At 34.4% G+C, this 14553-nt stretch overlaps 2 protein-coding genes across 2 annotated transcripts; one reads left to right on the top strand and one right to left on the bottom strand.

Annotated features, from left to right (window-relative positions):
* The first annotated feature begins 3104 nt into the window (after positions 1–3104).
* LOC110702413 (short-chain dehydrogenase TIC 32, chloroplastic-like) lies at positions 3105–6755 on the top strand. Its single transcript, XM_021880116.1, has 8 exons — positions 3105–3303; positions 4478–4709; positions 4924–5003; positions 5213–5366; positions 5525–5603; positions 5697–5781; positions 6246–6292; positions 6397–6755. Exons 1-8 carry the CDS (start codon positions 3189–3191, stop codon positions 6556–6558), a joined length of 954 nt encoding a protein of 317 aa, XP_021735808.1. The 5' UTR covers positions 3105–3188; the 3' UTR covers positions 6559–6755.
* Positions 6756–6850: 95 nt separating this feature from the next.
* On the bottom strand, positions 6851–13895 carry LOC110702260 (mitogen-activated protein kinase kinase kinase YODA-like). The gene is made up of 11 exons (XM_021879967.1): positions 13781–13895; positions 12615–13239; positions 11783–12478; positions 11420–11507; positions 10737–10897; positions 10551–10626; positions 10221–10280; positions 10028–10135; positions 9560–9799; positions 8638–8729; positions 6851–7645 (listed from the first exon to the last, which is right to left on the bottom strand). Exons 1-11 carry the CDS (start codon positions 13893–13895, stop codon positions 7195–7197), a joined length of 2712 nt encoding a protein of 903 aa, XP_021735659.1. The 3' UTR covers positions 6851–7194.
* Between the last annotated feature and the right edge of the window lie 658 nt (positions 13896–14553).

The following is a 14553-nucleotide window of genomic DNA, read 5'->3' as shown; positions in this document are numbered from 1 at the left end:
AGTAATTAATTCATGACAAACAAATCTTCCCTTCGTCCCAAATTGATTTTTATCGTTTCTCTTTATGAATGTTTTTTTTAGATTCGATTGAGCTTTAAGGATTGTAATCTATGGTACCTAAATCTTCAGTTTTAGGGCCTGTTTTATTCAGCTTAATTTCAGTTCAATTCAATATAGCTTCAATCAATTCAGTTCAGTTCCTAATTTCTTTCTCTCATAAACAGTTTGGTTCAGCTTAGTCAATTCAGTTCAGTTGTTTTAGTATATCGGAACAGACCCTTAAACATTTATATACTCAATAACGAAAAATGTTCTCTAACTTTCCATAAAGTTAGATATCATGCCTACATCCAATTGCACATATGTTTTTTTTTCATTTTTTAATCCTCTAGACTTGTGCTAATAGAATAGAAGTAATTAAAATGTGTTACATATCTTACAACCAACTCGTGAGAAGAATTCCCCATTTTTAATTATGAGTAATTAAATTTACCATAATTTGTATTAATATGACTAGTTTTAAGTTCAAACTACAACTTCTATTACATAATAATAATGATATCAAATAACTTTGAATCAGGTGTAATTATTAAACTCTTCCAACAAGTAAATTATTGTTTATAGAAGCAAGAAAAATTTGCTGTTTTGATGAATTTTGGTGTTTATTTGGAGAAATTCAATAATGCACTTAGAACTCTAGAACATCTACCACTTAATGCAAAATTTTATTCATTTGTCGTTGTTAGCTATAGTGGCAGACTGACAATGTACAACATTTGTGGTAGTTTACTGTTCTATGTGATCCGTTTGTAATAATTGTAACACTTAAAGGCCTTGTTTGGTTGGATGTGGGAAGTAGAAGTTCACATGAAATTTCAATTCCTATGAAATTGTAATTCCTAGGAATTTCCAACAATTGTTTGGTTAGATGTGGGAATTTCCACTTCCCATGGGAAGTTCCACTTACCTAGGGGAGACTAGGTAAGTTAATTCCTTTATTTTGAGGGAAGTGGAACTTCCTAGGAAGTTCCAATTCCTACATTATTGTCAACCAAACAAACATGTATAAATTCATTTCCTAGCTAGGAAATAAAAAATCCCATGAATTTGTTTGTCAACCAAACAAGGCAGACTTTTGCACTATTCATATGTTTACATTGACTCTATTTTGTATGATTTTGTAAAAAACATATATTGCAATGCAAACATATATTGCCATGCAGTATATTTTTCGACTAATCTTTATACTACCTCCGTTACAGGTTATGTGCAATGATTAAACATTTTCCTTCTCTGCTTTATGTTAAATCGTTGCACATAACATGTAACAGAGGTAGTATATATTTTTATTAGATCAAGCTTTTATACATATGTACCGGTTAAAGTTTAGTGATTATTATGAATCGGAGGGAGAACTCAAACAAATGCATACTACTTCAAAACTCTACTTAGGGCATGTTTCAGTTCAGTTTCTAATAATTTATTTCTCTCATAATTCATAAACAATTCATTTCGGCTCTATTAAGTTCAGTTCAATTCAGCTCCAATCAATTCATTTCAGCTCAATTCAATAAAACAGAACAAACCATTAGTTTATCATTTAGGTATGCACATCATGTAAAGCAAAAGCAAAAGCAATAATAATAATAATAATAATAATAATTGTCTCCCTTATTTATTTATTTATTTATTTTTATCTACTTAGTATTATTATTTATTTCGGTCGTGATCAATAATTTTGATGGATGGTGAGCCCCTTGATTAGATTTTTAGGGTTCATTCAATTCCAAGGTTGTCTTCTATTTGAAGAGTCTTTACCTATCTTTGTGGGTCTTCCTTTCTTCTCATTAAGGTAATGATCACTAACATAATGTGATGTGAGCTTCAAAACTTATCCCCATAGTTATTACAAAACCTATAATGTTTCAGTAAAATATTATTCCTCAATCAAATTCGCCCATGTATACTTTAACAACTTCTTACTAAAAATTTTAACAACTTTAACCGCTTTACAACTTCTTACCAAAAAAATACGAGCAACTTTTAACTTCTTACCAAAATATTTGGACTATCCGACTTTTACCATCAAATTTCTTTTTTTTTTTTTTTTTGAAACATACCATCAAATTTCTTATATAGCCATAGTTGTCGTTGGCATAATAAAATGTGTTATTACTTCATACATATTTTATAAATGATCAAAAACTTTTGTATACATTCAATGTACATTAATATTATGTACATCGAAATAATTTTTATTGAATTTAGGGTTTTTTTTTTAAATATTTATTAATAAAACATAAATAACTTTTATTTATATCATTGAAACTAATATATACCGGGTACTATTCAAAAAAATATATATATATACCGGGTAATTTTCATATATTACAGGATAACTTTTGATCATTTTAAGGTAACTTTATATCGAATGTATAATATTTTATTATACATCCGATTTTTAAAAATGTTTGCCTACTACGTATAATCAATTAGTTGAAAGATTTTTTTTAAGTTTTTTTTCTTCTTTTTTTAGACTTGACCTTTATGTATAGGGCCTTTCTCATAGACTAAACTCAGCTTAACTGAACTAAAATGAATATTTTATAAGAGAGGGAAATTAGGACCAGAACTGAACTGAGTTGAACTGAACTGAAAATAAACGTATGAGAACATGCCCTTATTGACGTATTGTTACTCCATCCATTTTTAAATACTTGTTCATTTCCTTGTTTGGAAAACTTTTACAATATTTAATTCATTTCTCTCACCCAGTAGACTGTGGATCCAACATAAATTATAATTTATTAATTTTATATTCTCTTTTCTCTAATTCTCTCAACTACTTTTGTTTTTTTACAATTTTTTTAATCTTTTCACTAACCCCACTACCTCCAAATTATTATTCAAATATAACCTAAAACTCCGAGCAAGGAGAAACAAAACAAGTATTTAAAAACGGAGAGAATATTACTTATTATTACAAACAAAATTAAGCATTATAAATGAATTGGGCTAATGACTCGAACCAACATTGGCCCAATAGTAGACCTTAGGCCCATGACCCACAAATTTTTTTTTTTCTTTAAAAAAAAATTAAGAAAGAAAAAGGCAATTAACTGAGAAATCCTTGAAATTGTAGAGAAGTAGAAATTAACAGGGTTTAACAATTTGTGGAACGAAAAAAGATGATGAAAATATGGCCATTTACAAGAAAAGGAGCATCTGGGTTTTCAGCTGCTTCCACCGCTAAAGAAGTTACTCATGGAATTGATGCTAATGGCGTCACTTCTATTGTTACTGGTATTCTGTCTTTTTATTTTTTATATAAGATTTCTTTTTCTTTTTTGTTGAATGTAACGAACTATAAAATTTCATGGTTCTAAAGTTCATATTTTTGGGTAATTACTTATTAATATGGAGTACTATATGATTAGACATACGAGTACTATATTACTGTAAATTTTAATTTATGATTTGTTTCTGGAATTATAATATGATCAATTCTAATTATGTATGTTCCTATTTTCTGTTTAAAATTTAAAAATGTAATGGATTGTTGTGTAGTTTAAGAAACATTTTGGTTTATTCGGTGTGTAATTTACTTATTAGAGATAGAGATAGAGATTGATGCGCAGTAGAATCCAAATCAACAATATTTTTTAATACGAAATACTCTAACGAACCTGTGCACTTGTACGAGGCAAACCTACCTTTGTATGTCATCTTCTAGTACACCCATACTGATAGTTACATACAAAGGTAGGTTTGCCTCGTAAATATCAAAAGGTGGGTTTGTTATTTTCAGTTCAGGCAAAGGTGGGATTATTTATTTCCATTTTTTCTATTATTTTCTTCTTAGAGTGCCTCATAATAGCAACAAAGTTGTGTTGAAATGTTACTCCTTTTCCTTCATAGTATAGGATTTTTAAATCCTCTTACTCTAGTTAGTCTAGTGAGTAAATTGCGATAAATGTAGCATAGTCCGCATGTTTTAGGTTTATTATCGTGCACAATAAGCTGATTAGTTAAGCAATTTATGTCAAGGGGTTAGATCGAAGAAGAAATAACATTAGTGTTGAGCATACTCAATGATCTCTATGCTATATACTTGTATATAACTCTCATTATGGGAGTACCGGTGTTATGACATTTGGGCTAACTTATCAAACTCGTATATACACTTTGTGCTCAATTTAAGCTTATTTTGTTGTCACTGATGCATAATTCTTGATGGTGTGTTAAATGACCCTCATCTGCTAGATTATTCGTACTAGCGTGATCGAGCATTGTTTAGTTGCTTTCATCACTTGATTGTGAGTTGGGTGAAAGGTTATATTTCCATGTTTCTGTGAAATAGTTCTGCTACTATAATCCTATTATGCTTTGATGTGTAATGTCAGGAATAAATATGGTTGAATAATCATGGTCTCATCTATGTTGCTATGATTTCATTTTATGACACCAATGATTTTAGGAGCAACTAGTGGTATTGGAGTAGAAACAGCACGTACACTTGCCTTGCGCGGGGTTCATGTTGTTATGGCTGTGAGGAATATAGAAGCTGGCAAAAGTCTCAAAGAGAAAATACTTGAAGAAATTCCTGCTGCTAAAATTGATGTTATGGAGTTGGATCTTAGCTCATTAGCATCAGTGGAGAAGTTTTCATCTGATTTCAAGTCATCGGGTTTGCCCCTCAATATTCTCATGTGAGGATACTGAACTGATTAAATGTTGACCTGAGCACTTGACTTTTTCAAAGTTAAGAGATTGAATTTCTAGAACTTGCAAAGCGACTATGTAGTTCTTTATACTAGCTTACATAACTTCCATTGAAGTTGTGTAGTCCAATTGCTCTTTTGTGCAGCTATCACTTATATTTTTTTGACGTATTAGTGCTTAACAGACTCGTATTGTTTGAAGAAACAATGCAGGGATTATGGCTACTCCATTTCAGCTGTCCAAAGACAACATAGAAATTCAGTTTGCAACCAATCATTTAGGTGAACAGTCTTTATAGTCTTGTTGCTTTCTGATCCCTCTCCCTCCTCTCTACTTTCAGGCCATCAATGAGATTCCCTGTTTCATCTCTATTTTTGGTTCTTCTCTTATTTCCTTGAGTGGTTCCTGACTGCTTTAGAATGTTAAGATATATTTCCACTTGATACCAAGGGTAATTGATTGATTACAGACTTAATCATGTAAATTCTAGGTCATTTTCATTTGACAAATCTGCTATTGGATGACATGAAGAAGACAGCCCATGAAAGCAACAGGGAAGGAAGGATTGTCATTGTTTCATCAGAAGCCCATCGGTTTGCTTATAGTGAAGGAATTCGCTTTGACAAAATCAACGATGAGTCAGGGTACTAATCTCGTCTTATACTTGAGAACTCATCTTTGCTGTAAACTCTAGTAGTTTGATTGTTCATATTATTCGGTATGTCAATGGTCTGCTGTGCATAGGTTTATATCATATGTGCAAAATACTGGGCTTATGACTTTTTTGTTGCTAAAAATGCAGGTACAACAGCTTGCAGGCTTATGGACAGTCAAAGCTTGCTAACATTTTGCATGCAAAGGAGCTTACCAGACAACTTAAGGTAATTTTGCCCATTCAGCTCATGATTTCATGCATAAGCCTATATCATTTATCAAGTGCCAATTTGTTGTACCACATTTCTCTATTAATTCAGGAGGAAGGGGTCCAGATAACTGCAAATTCACTTCATCCTGGATCCATCACAACCAATCTTCTGCGTCACCGCAGTTTCATCAATGGTAATTTAAAGCTTTAGTCTCAATTTGGACTTATACCTCCTGGCAAAACATGAGACTGAGATCTTCTCATTCATTCTTTCATAAGCCAAGCCTGATAATTATAACTCTGAAAATAGTGTAAAGCATAGGTAGAGATTATTAGAAAATAATATTATGTTCCTTTCCACAAGTATTTTTTATACCAATACAACAATGTTATTTCATACATTAAATCAAGGTTTTTCTTCCAATGAAAAGAAAATTTACTAGTAATTCGCAGTGGAGTAATTAATCATTTTCAGTTGATGATCAAGATTATTCTTACTACGGAGTAACATATTATTTTGTATCTATCTAATTAAAGTCGAGAACATTCTCCAATACTAGATCATATTTCTGAGGAGATGATGTTTGTATAAACTATATATTATTTCCTTGTGGTTTGGTTGTAATCATTTCTATATGCTCACTCTGCTTTAATGCAGGACTTATCCACTCTCTAGGGAAATTTGTGCTTAAAGATGTTGAGCAGGTAATTTTCCCGGCCTTTTATTGACCCTATATTGCAGAGTTTTATACTTCAGAATTAAGAGTTTTACAACAATCTCTGAACTGTGGTCTTGGTGTATATGACAGGGTGCTGCGACATCATGTTATGTGGCATTACATCCACAAGTGCAAGGAGTAAGCGGTGAATATTTCATGGATAGTAACATAGCTCAGCCAACTTCCCAGGCGAAAGATGCTGAGCTGGCAAAAGAATTATGGCAATTCAGTTTGAAGCTCACAAAATCCTAGCTCCAAGTCACGTTCAGTTGGCGATGAAGTTTATTGCTATGAGCTGTTTTGATGTCTAGCGTACTGAAAATACTCTCTACAAGTCAAATGAGCTGTAACTATATCATAGAATGAGTTGTTCTCTTGTGCAAAACTTTCAAACACTGTTTAGAACTTTTGCCATAGATTTCAAATGGTTACTAGATATTATTCAGCAATATTTCTGGCAAAAATAAGTGAGATTTTCCACCAATATGTAATATGTTATGGTAAATGCATATTACTGTAGGATATGCAACTGAACCTAATCAAATAATACAAGGCATCATAAGCTTCCTTGTTTGGCAACTTTGGCACAAAATTGGGCTGTTCACTGATATGTACATACAGCAAATCATAATCGCTAAACTAGCCTAAAAAAATTATCTAGCTATCCAATATGTTGCTCCTTGCACGAGGAGAATCCCAAAAAAAATCTGATCTTCCTTCTGTAAGCTTGGCCAACCCTAGAATTTCTACTTACATCTATAATACTACTCCAACTGTACATAAATCATTCACCCTGCGATACAACAAGCCTTCTCCCAGTACAAGACTGTCAAAAATTTGTCAAACAATACAGCATGAACTTGACAATTAGAATTACAGGGCCTAGGTTCATTTGAGATGATCAATCATGAGTTGCTGAGATACATGACTGGCCAATACTGACTGTCGATTACAAATTTCCCCTGGATCACGATGAATTCCTTGTACAAATTTACTTCCAGCCAAGTCATTTCGACATGGAAATATATCTCCATTTGTCTGGGAAGCCTCTGGAATACCAGATAAAGTTTCTAGCTTTGTTTTGCAGAACAAGGGGTTACCACTGGCATATAGTCTTTTTTGGGACCTTCGATAAGGAAGAGAATGGTCCAAATGCTTAACTGGGAAAGCAACATTGCCACTGGTGCAAGCCCTGCAAGGCGTAAATGAGCCAGAAGCAGTCTGAGGGCTGGATATGGTAGAAATTCTTCTGTACATTGGCTGTGCTGACTTTGGATGCAAAAGAGGACTACCAATAGGAGAAACTGGACATGATATATGCTTTGGCATCGGAGTGTTCCTGCATAGAAATACAACAGTAAAAGAACTTCAGCATCTATAGAAAATATGTACTCCATTTAGAATCAATTGTCACTGAATTTATCTCAAGCAGTCATAATTGGGCATTCATCGTGATTTCAATATAATGTTCATTTTAATAGTTGTCTCTTTCCCTTCATCACTTCACCACCCCAATTAAGTGGACTGCATGGTTATGTTTGTAATATGGATATGTTTTTGTTATACCAATTTAACTAGTTGGCCATTAAAAAAATTTACAAGCGGCATTGAGTTAAGGAAATACCTTTTTTGTCATTGGTGATTTTTGATCTTATGAATGATATGTACAAAATACAATAAAAAAGACAAGATTATAATGTTTAAAAATAAAGGATTTAAATAATCTAGGTATGTCCAAACTCCTAATATAATCCAACCATGGTTGCAATGTGCATGAAGAATTTTGAACATTGAGGCAAGATCACAGCACAATCAAGGAGAGAGCAAATATGAATTCAAACAAAGAGAATTGCATCTCACACTGGGCAGAGGAGACTGGCATGTCAATATTTTGAATATGAATTACAAATTTACAAGCCAGTCATTTTCTTGTCAATGTTAATAGAGCCTCTCTCATATACTTCTTCCGTTCTTTGAATATTGTACCATAGGGGAGGGCACATTTTCTTTTGTAGTGGGAAACAGGAAGAAAGAGAAAGGGAAAAAAAATTGCAAATTGCTCATGTGGTTGTAAGTATAAACTATATACTAAAGAAACAAGTGTTAAAAAGTAAGGGTAAATTGGGTATTTGTGGTGAAAATAGATATATTTGTTTTCCTATAATGGGTATGGTGTAACATTTGTGAAATTTCCTTAATAGGCAGGTGCATTCATTAATAATAATCAAGATGCTAAGGTGATCCAAATCACAATGTTCAGTTATAATTATAAAACAAATGCCAACTTTCTAATCAGCAGAAGGCAGAAAACGCAAGGAGAGAAGTACGAACCTGGATCCTGATCCATTTGTAATGTCCCTGGACAGCTGCACAGCCACTCCTTCCAAGTCTGAGCTTGAAATTGTTTTCGCATGAATCATGCCCTGTAATTACCAAAAATATTTACCACATATAAAAGCTTCTGCAGGTAACAAATAAATAAAAGCAGAAAGTCTTTCGATAAACCAAATCACAATCAAAGCTAATTGCATACATGTAGTATGATTTGTACTAGTTTCTGTCCCTCAGGTCCTCTCATATAAGTTTATAGCCCTGTGAAGTGTAAACCAATCCCCCCCCCCCCCCCACAACACCCCCCTTGCCAACCAAATTGCATGCAATTCGTAAAGAGAAAAAGAGGTATAGCAACTTTTTACATGTCTCAGCCATGTACATAGATATTCTCAGTGATATAACCAAGTTGACATAGTGAGGTTATGCATGCTACTTAAGGAAGTTGAGCAGACATCACATATGGTAAAGAACACATTACCTAAGGAAAATCTTCCATACTTTCCAAACATATCCGTCTTCAATAAAAAATTACTAAAGTTTTACTCCAAGACATTGGTCAATTTACGTGCAAGGATGTCAAGACACAGAAAGTTGGAAATCTAGCAGGATAGTTAAGCAAATGTACAAGACTTACATTCACCTACCAGCTAAGGTAGGAATCTATTAGGCCTAAGAAATTCAAATCACCCTTCACTAAAATTTAACAATTTATTAAATATCCAGTACTTTCAAGCTGTTTCATGAACTTTGCAGGACAAAAGACCAGAACATGGTGCATGAAACATATCAACAGCACCGGACATCCATAAACAATGCATATTTACATAGTAAGGCGACAAAAGGAAGCCTTCATGCAATTACGTAGTGTTTAGCAATGAGCTGTCATGTGATCTATTTCCATCAACTACAAATTTCATACCTTATATCTTTCTGCATCACAAGTTGTATAGTGAGGCTCCAGTGGATCTAAACTTATTGAGCCTTTTACAGGTGAAGTTACATTTCTGACGAAAGGATGCCCCAACAGCTGGATAGCAGAAGGACGATCTCTCGGATTTCGCTGCAAACATCGCCGAATAAAGTCCTTTCCTTCCATTGAGAGATGATCGGGGACTGAAGGAAGTTCTTTGCTGTTCCCAATTTTGAAGAGTGCTGCAACCTTCAGAACAAAGCAAAACCAGAATGATTAAACTCATATAAGGAGAGGGGGGAGGGAGTCCAGAGAGAGATCAATGCACAAGTACTAGTGTCACAATTAGTGAAATGATTTTATACCCTCCGCCCTATCATTTGAAATTGCTACAATGGGAAGTGGTACGAACAAGATCATAGTTCTGAGATGAAACATGCAAACATCTGTCATTAATTAACACCTCATGCCACTCACCCCTTCATATTGACTCCAAGGAGGTTTTGAGGTCGCCATCTCTATTACAGTACATCCCAGACTCCATATATCAACAGCAAGGTTGCACCTATTCGAGTTCCTAATTACCTGAAGTAAAGCAATATTGATGAATTCTGGAAACCCTGATCAGAGCTCAAATTGAAAACCAGAGCAAAATATCAAGTGTGCTAACCTCAGGAGCCATCCAGTATGGGCTTCCCTTGAATGAAAATGGACATGATTGCCCAGTGATCTGCAATGTTGTCAGATAAGTCTTTCAAATCAACAATTTATGTACAGAAGACACGGATACAATCACAGCAGGTCGCCAACCAGAATATTCTAAACTAACCTATTCTTCTTTCTTCTAGTCTATCTTGACATAAATCATCAAAGGAGAACAACACAATTTATTGTTAACTACTTTAAGATTTTGCTTCATATGTAAGGCCGTAAGGGTAACAAAACAGATAAGAAATTGAGAACTGGAGTTACAGAAATGTGAAGTGGAGTATCTGCTTACATGTTTCGCCATGCCAAAATCTGCCAATTTAACCTGCCCACTTGGGTCCACAAGAATATTGGCTCCTTTAATGTCTCTGCACAGCACATACCATCAACAGACTATGAGAAGTAGCTAGTTTAAATATGACATACTAACCAAGCAAGTAAAAGCAGATGAAAGCAAAAAACTTTTTGCGACATGAACCTGTGAGCAGTGTTTTTTGAGTGCAAATACGCAAGTCCAGACAAAATTTGGCGTGTATAGCTGCGGATAGCTGATTCTCCAAGCTCACCATATTCCCGAAGAATTTTATATATAGAACCACCAGAGACATATTCTAAGTATATATACAGTTTGTCATCAACCTACAGAAGATTGGAGCCTCGTATAATGTTAATATAGAACGTAATCCCAGATCAGAAAAAGAATTATTTAACTCAGCAGGATGAGATAAAAGGAAAGCAAAAGAGTTGAGTTTGCAGCGTAGATTAACCATAAGCATTAAAAACCCTCACAAACAAGGTTCTTAGCAACATATACCAAACAGAAACAATTCCAGCAATTTTATTTTTATTTGTTGGATGCCTTACCATATCAGAATCAAAATACTGCACAATATTTGGATGTCTAAAGTGGCTTAGCAGAGTGATTTCCTGCAATATAATCAACATGCACAACCAAATCTTTAATGGAAACATAAATCAAATGAAACAAGTACTAAGGAACATCTATTCCGTTATAAATGTATTTTTTTTTATTATACGTATAAAGGGGGAAGAAACTATTTTGTTCACCCGTAAAAATCACGACAACTGACATAGGCTTTCTTTATATGTTTACTTAGTTATTTATTAACACAAATATCATAGTGAAGAGGGAAGGCATACTTGTCTTAATTGCTGTGCACTTTCCTTTGACTTGGAATCATCAGAGAACAAAGTAACTTCCTTCATTGCACACATCTCACCAGTTTCACTGACAATCAGGAAATGGTAAATCAATTAAAACAATTCAAGAAGTCAGATTAAACAAGAATTAAGATGAGGATTATATTTATAAAAAAAAAAAAAAAAAAAAAAAAAATAACGGAACAGATCATGCATGACCAGAGCCCAAAGTACAGCAGGAGTAACAAACGGATGAGATTCAAAGAATTCAACATAAAGTTGCTATATTGAAGAAACTTCCACTACCAACCATATTAACTAATGATGCAAAACATGGAAACTTCAGTTAACAAACAGACAAACCTGTTAAAGCCCAAATAGACTTGACCGAATGTGCCACTTCCTATAAGCCGTCCTTTTTTCCATTGTGAAACAGGGCTTGTTGACACTGCTGGTAGAACATGGGTTCTTGGATTAGTAGGAGTATTTACTCCTACATGTGAAGATGAAAATGGACAAGAGCTGCAGGTTGTTGCAGGTGGTAGTGGTAGCCTGTGACTCTCAGGCTTTCCATCACCAAACCTATCCATAGGATGTAATGGACTCACAATGCCGTTTTGTACGTAAGAACCTCGACTAGGACTAATCATTATAGGGCTTGGTAATGGAGAATACTCTGGAGTACGCCCGCTCTGAGGCCCAAAGAAAAACTGATCTGAGACAGGATTAGGTTCTGAAATTTTTTCAGAACCCAAATTGCAGCAATGTTCAAGTCCAACCAAATTCATATCTGAGCATGGTGTTCCTACACCAGAACTAGATCTGATAACTTGTTCATGGGTACAAGCCTTTACTGGGCTTCTTGAAGGACTTGAAGTGTAGCTGTCTGGAGCACTGAAGAAACCAGCACGAGGAGCAATCTGCAGTTTGGTCACTTGGGCACCAAATGATGCTTTTTTGGTAGATTTCAAAGGAATATGATCACTGATAGGCAGGTTAACTTGCTTTAATTGATCCTTCAAGATTCTTCGAGCAATGATAGAGGAATGATCCATGTGCCTTCATACATAGTTAAAAATAAGAATTCTATCAAAAAACAAAAAGACAAGCAATAGGCATCATTAAAAGATTTAAAATCATCCATTTGACATCATATACATGATGAAAAAGAAAAGGTTGGTAAGATATAGCCTACCTGGAAGGGCTGCTGGTAGCTGTTGCATTCCCACTTCCATAATCGGAAGCCTGTGGGCTCAAGAACTGGGAATCAGGCTGATCATTTGTATCAACTGAGCTATTACTAGAGATGGAGGCAGTAACAGAATCCCCCCAAGCATCCACAGCAAAGGAGTGTTCACGGTTATGTTCATGTCCAGAGAGAAAATCAGAATTTGGCAAAGTCTGAGAGCATCCATTTAACTCCAAGCTCAATGGGGTATGTCCAGAAAGAGGATGTCCTACTCCTACCCCTGGAGAATGCTGTACAGGAAGAGGAAGAGGTTGAGCATGAGGATGCACAGTAAAGCAATGGCAAGGCGATCCTTGCAATGGGGATAATGCAGAATCTAAGTGGGGTGATCTCTTTTCTGAGCAATCATCTATATAGTCCTTCCCTGATCCTACTACATCACCAATTTTCTTTTCTTCCGAACGAATGTTTAATTTCCTTTGTATTAAATCGATAAAACTTCCTCTGTTTGTCTTTCGTTGAACCTTTTTGGATGACGAATTGCCCACCACATAGGCATATCTGTGTGCAAATATACACCAGCAATGTGCTACTGGACCTAAGTACACTCCCTGAAGAGAGAGAACTGTGACTTAAATGTGAAAAAATGGAGATCTATTGAAGAGAATACAGATGCCGCTCTGGTAAAAATGCAACTTCAAATGCCCCTGATGATTTCCCGACTTCCAGCATGATTTGCAAAGATTCTGTTCAGAAGATTTAGATATTAATACGACAAACATACATACTGTCACATTACAGTAAGACAACAGAAGGGGGGACGTTAAGGCAGATTCAATAGATCCTATACAGAATTGCTTAGTATGATGATGGCATAATATAAACTTCGTGAACAAAACAACTGTCAATTGAATCATTGGCCAAGACAGGCAACTGAATCGACATGTTTATTTTCATATCAACACAAACACACACAAAACGTTGAAACAAAAGTATAAAGGCCTACAAACAAAGCAACTTTGGAGCTTCAATACTAGAAGATTCACACCATTAATTAAAAAACCTCCCTTATTTGTCACTCTCAATGACTCAATGTATTGTAGAGATATTCAGAATTTCAGACCGTCAAATCATAGCAAAAGGCTTTCACTCCCATGCACTTTTTAACAAACTCAACACTTCAGATTTCGAAACAGTAAGAAATACTCTTCTCAATCTGCTTGTGAGACCTTTGACACACCTATAAACTAATCCCCGGGGATCTTCAATATCTACTTTTACAAACATTCTATATATTTTCACACAAAGCAAAATTAATCTTAATTTTGACAACAACAACAAACACCTATGTACAAGATTAGACTAAATACTCCAAAAATCCCTCAAAGGAAGGAAATTTTAACTTAATTTAATAATTACCAATTTCAGTGAATTGATACTGAATCAAACTCTTAAGTGGCTGATTTTATGATCAAACTAAAATTTAAGTAACCTACATTACAAAGGTAAAAGTTATCATGCTTATACACACTAATTCGGTATTTCCTAACACGCACACTAGCATGTCTATTATGTTCCCGAGTACACCTAACCCCGGATTCCGGGAACACACACAAAATTTCCTTAACTAGTTTTGTACACACACACACACACACACACACACACACAAAAAAAAAAAAAAAAAAAAAAAAAAAAAAAAAAAAAAAAAACATAACATTTAACACTTACCTTAACTAGTTTGTGAAATGAATAAAGCATTAAAGCCTAAAAATGAACCTGTTATCAAAATCACATCTTTATCTCAGCATCCTTAAATTACCCAATTTACATTCTTAAACAAACATTACATTTATATATAAAAAATATTACACCAACTTAATTAAGCAAAATAATTAAGCACAACATTGACAAATTCCAACATAATTAACCCTTAAAATTAATAAGC

The sequence above is a fragment of the Chenopodium quinoa genome, unplaced genomic scaffold (genome assembly GCF_001683475.1).
Source record: "Chenopodium quinoa cultivar QQ74 unplaced genomic scaffold, ASM168347v1, whole genome shotgun sequence".
NCBI lineage: Eukaryota > Viridiplantae > Streptophyta > Magnoliopsida > Caryophyllales > Amaranthaceae > Chenopodium > Chenopodium quinoa.
The sequence above is the reverse complement of the archived record's forward strand: the minus strand, read 5'-3'. Positions and strand labels throughout refer to the sequence as shown.

What these genes read in the sequence shown, in the direction of transcription:
- LOC110702260 (XM_021879967.1), bottom strand. Translation starts at nt 13,895, where the DNA reads ATGTTTGTAAAAGTAGATATTGAAGATCCCCGGGGATTAGTTTATAGG. An exon ending in GTCTATTTGGGCTTTAACAG is followed by an intron (nt 11,508 to 11,782) that starts GTTTGTCTGTTT and finishes CCTGATTGTCAG; the next exon opens with TGAAACTGGTGAGATGTGTG. An exon ending in CATACTGGATGGCTCCTGAG is followed by an intron (nt 10,136 to 10,220) that starts GTTAGCACACTT and finishes GCTTTACTTCAG; the next exon opens with GTAATTAGGAACTCGAATAG.
- LOC110702413 (XM_021880116.1), top strand. Translation starts at nt 3,189, where the DNA reads ATGATGAAAATATGGCCATTTACAAGAAAAGGAGCATCTGGGTTTTCA. An exon ending in TCACCGCAGTTTCATCAATG is followed by an intron (nt 5,782 to 6,245) that starts GTAATTTAAAGC and finishes GCTTTAATGCAG; the next exon opens with GACTTATCCACTCTCTAGGG. An exon ending in TGCTTAAAGATGTTGAGCAG is followed by an intron (nt 6,293 to 6,396) that starts GTAATTTTCCCG and finishes TGTATATGACAG; the next exon opens with GGTGCTGCGACATCATGTTA.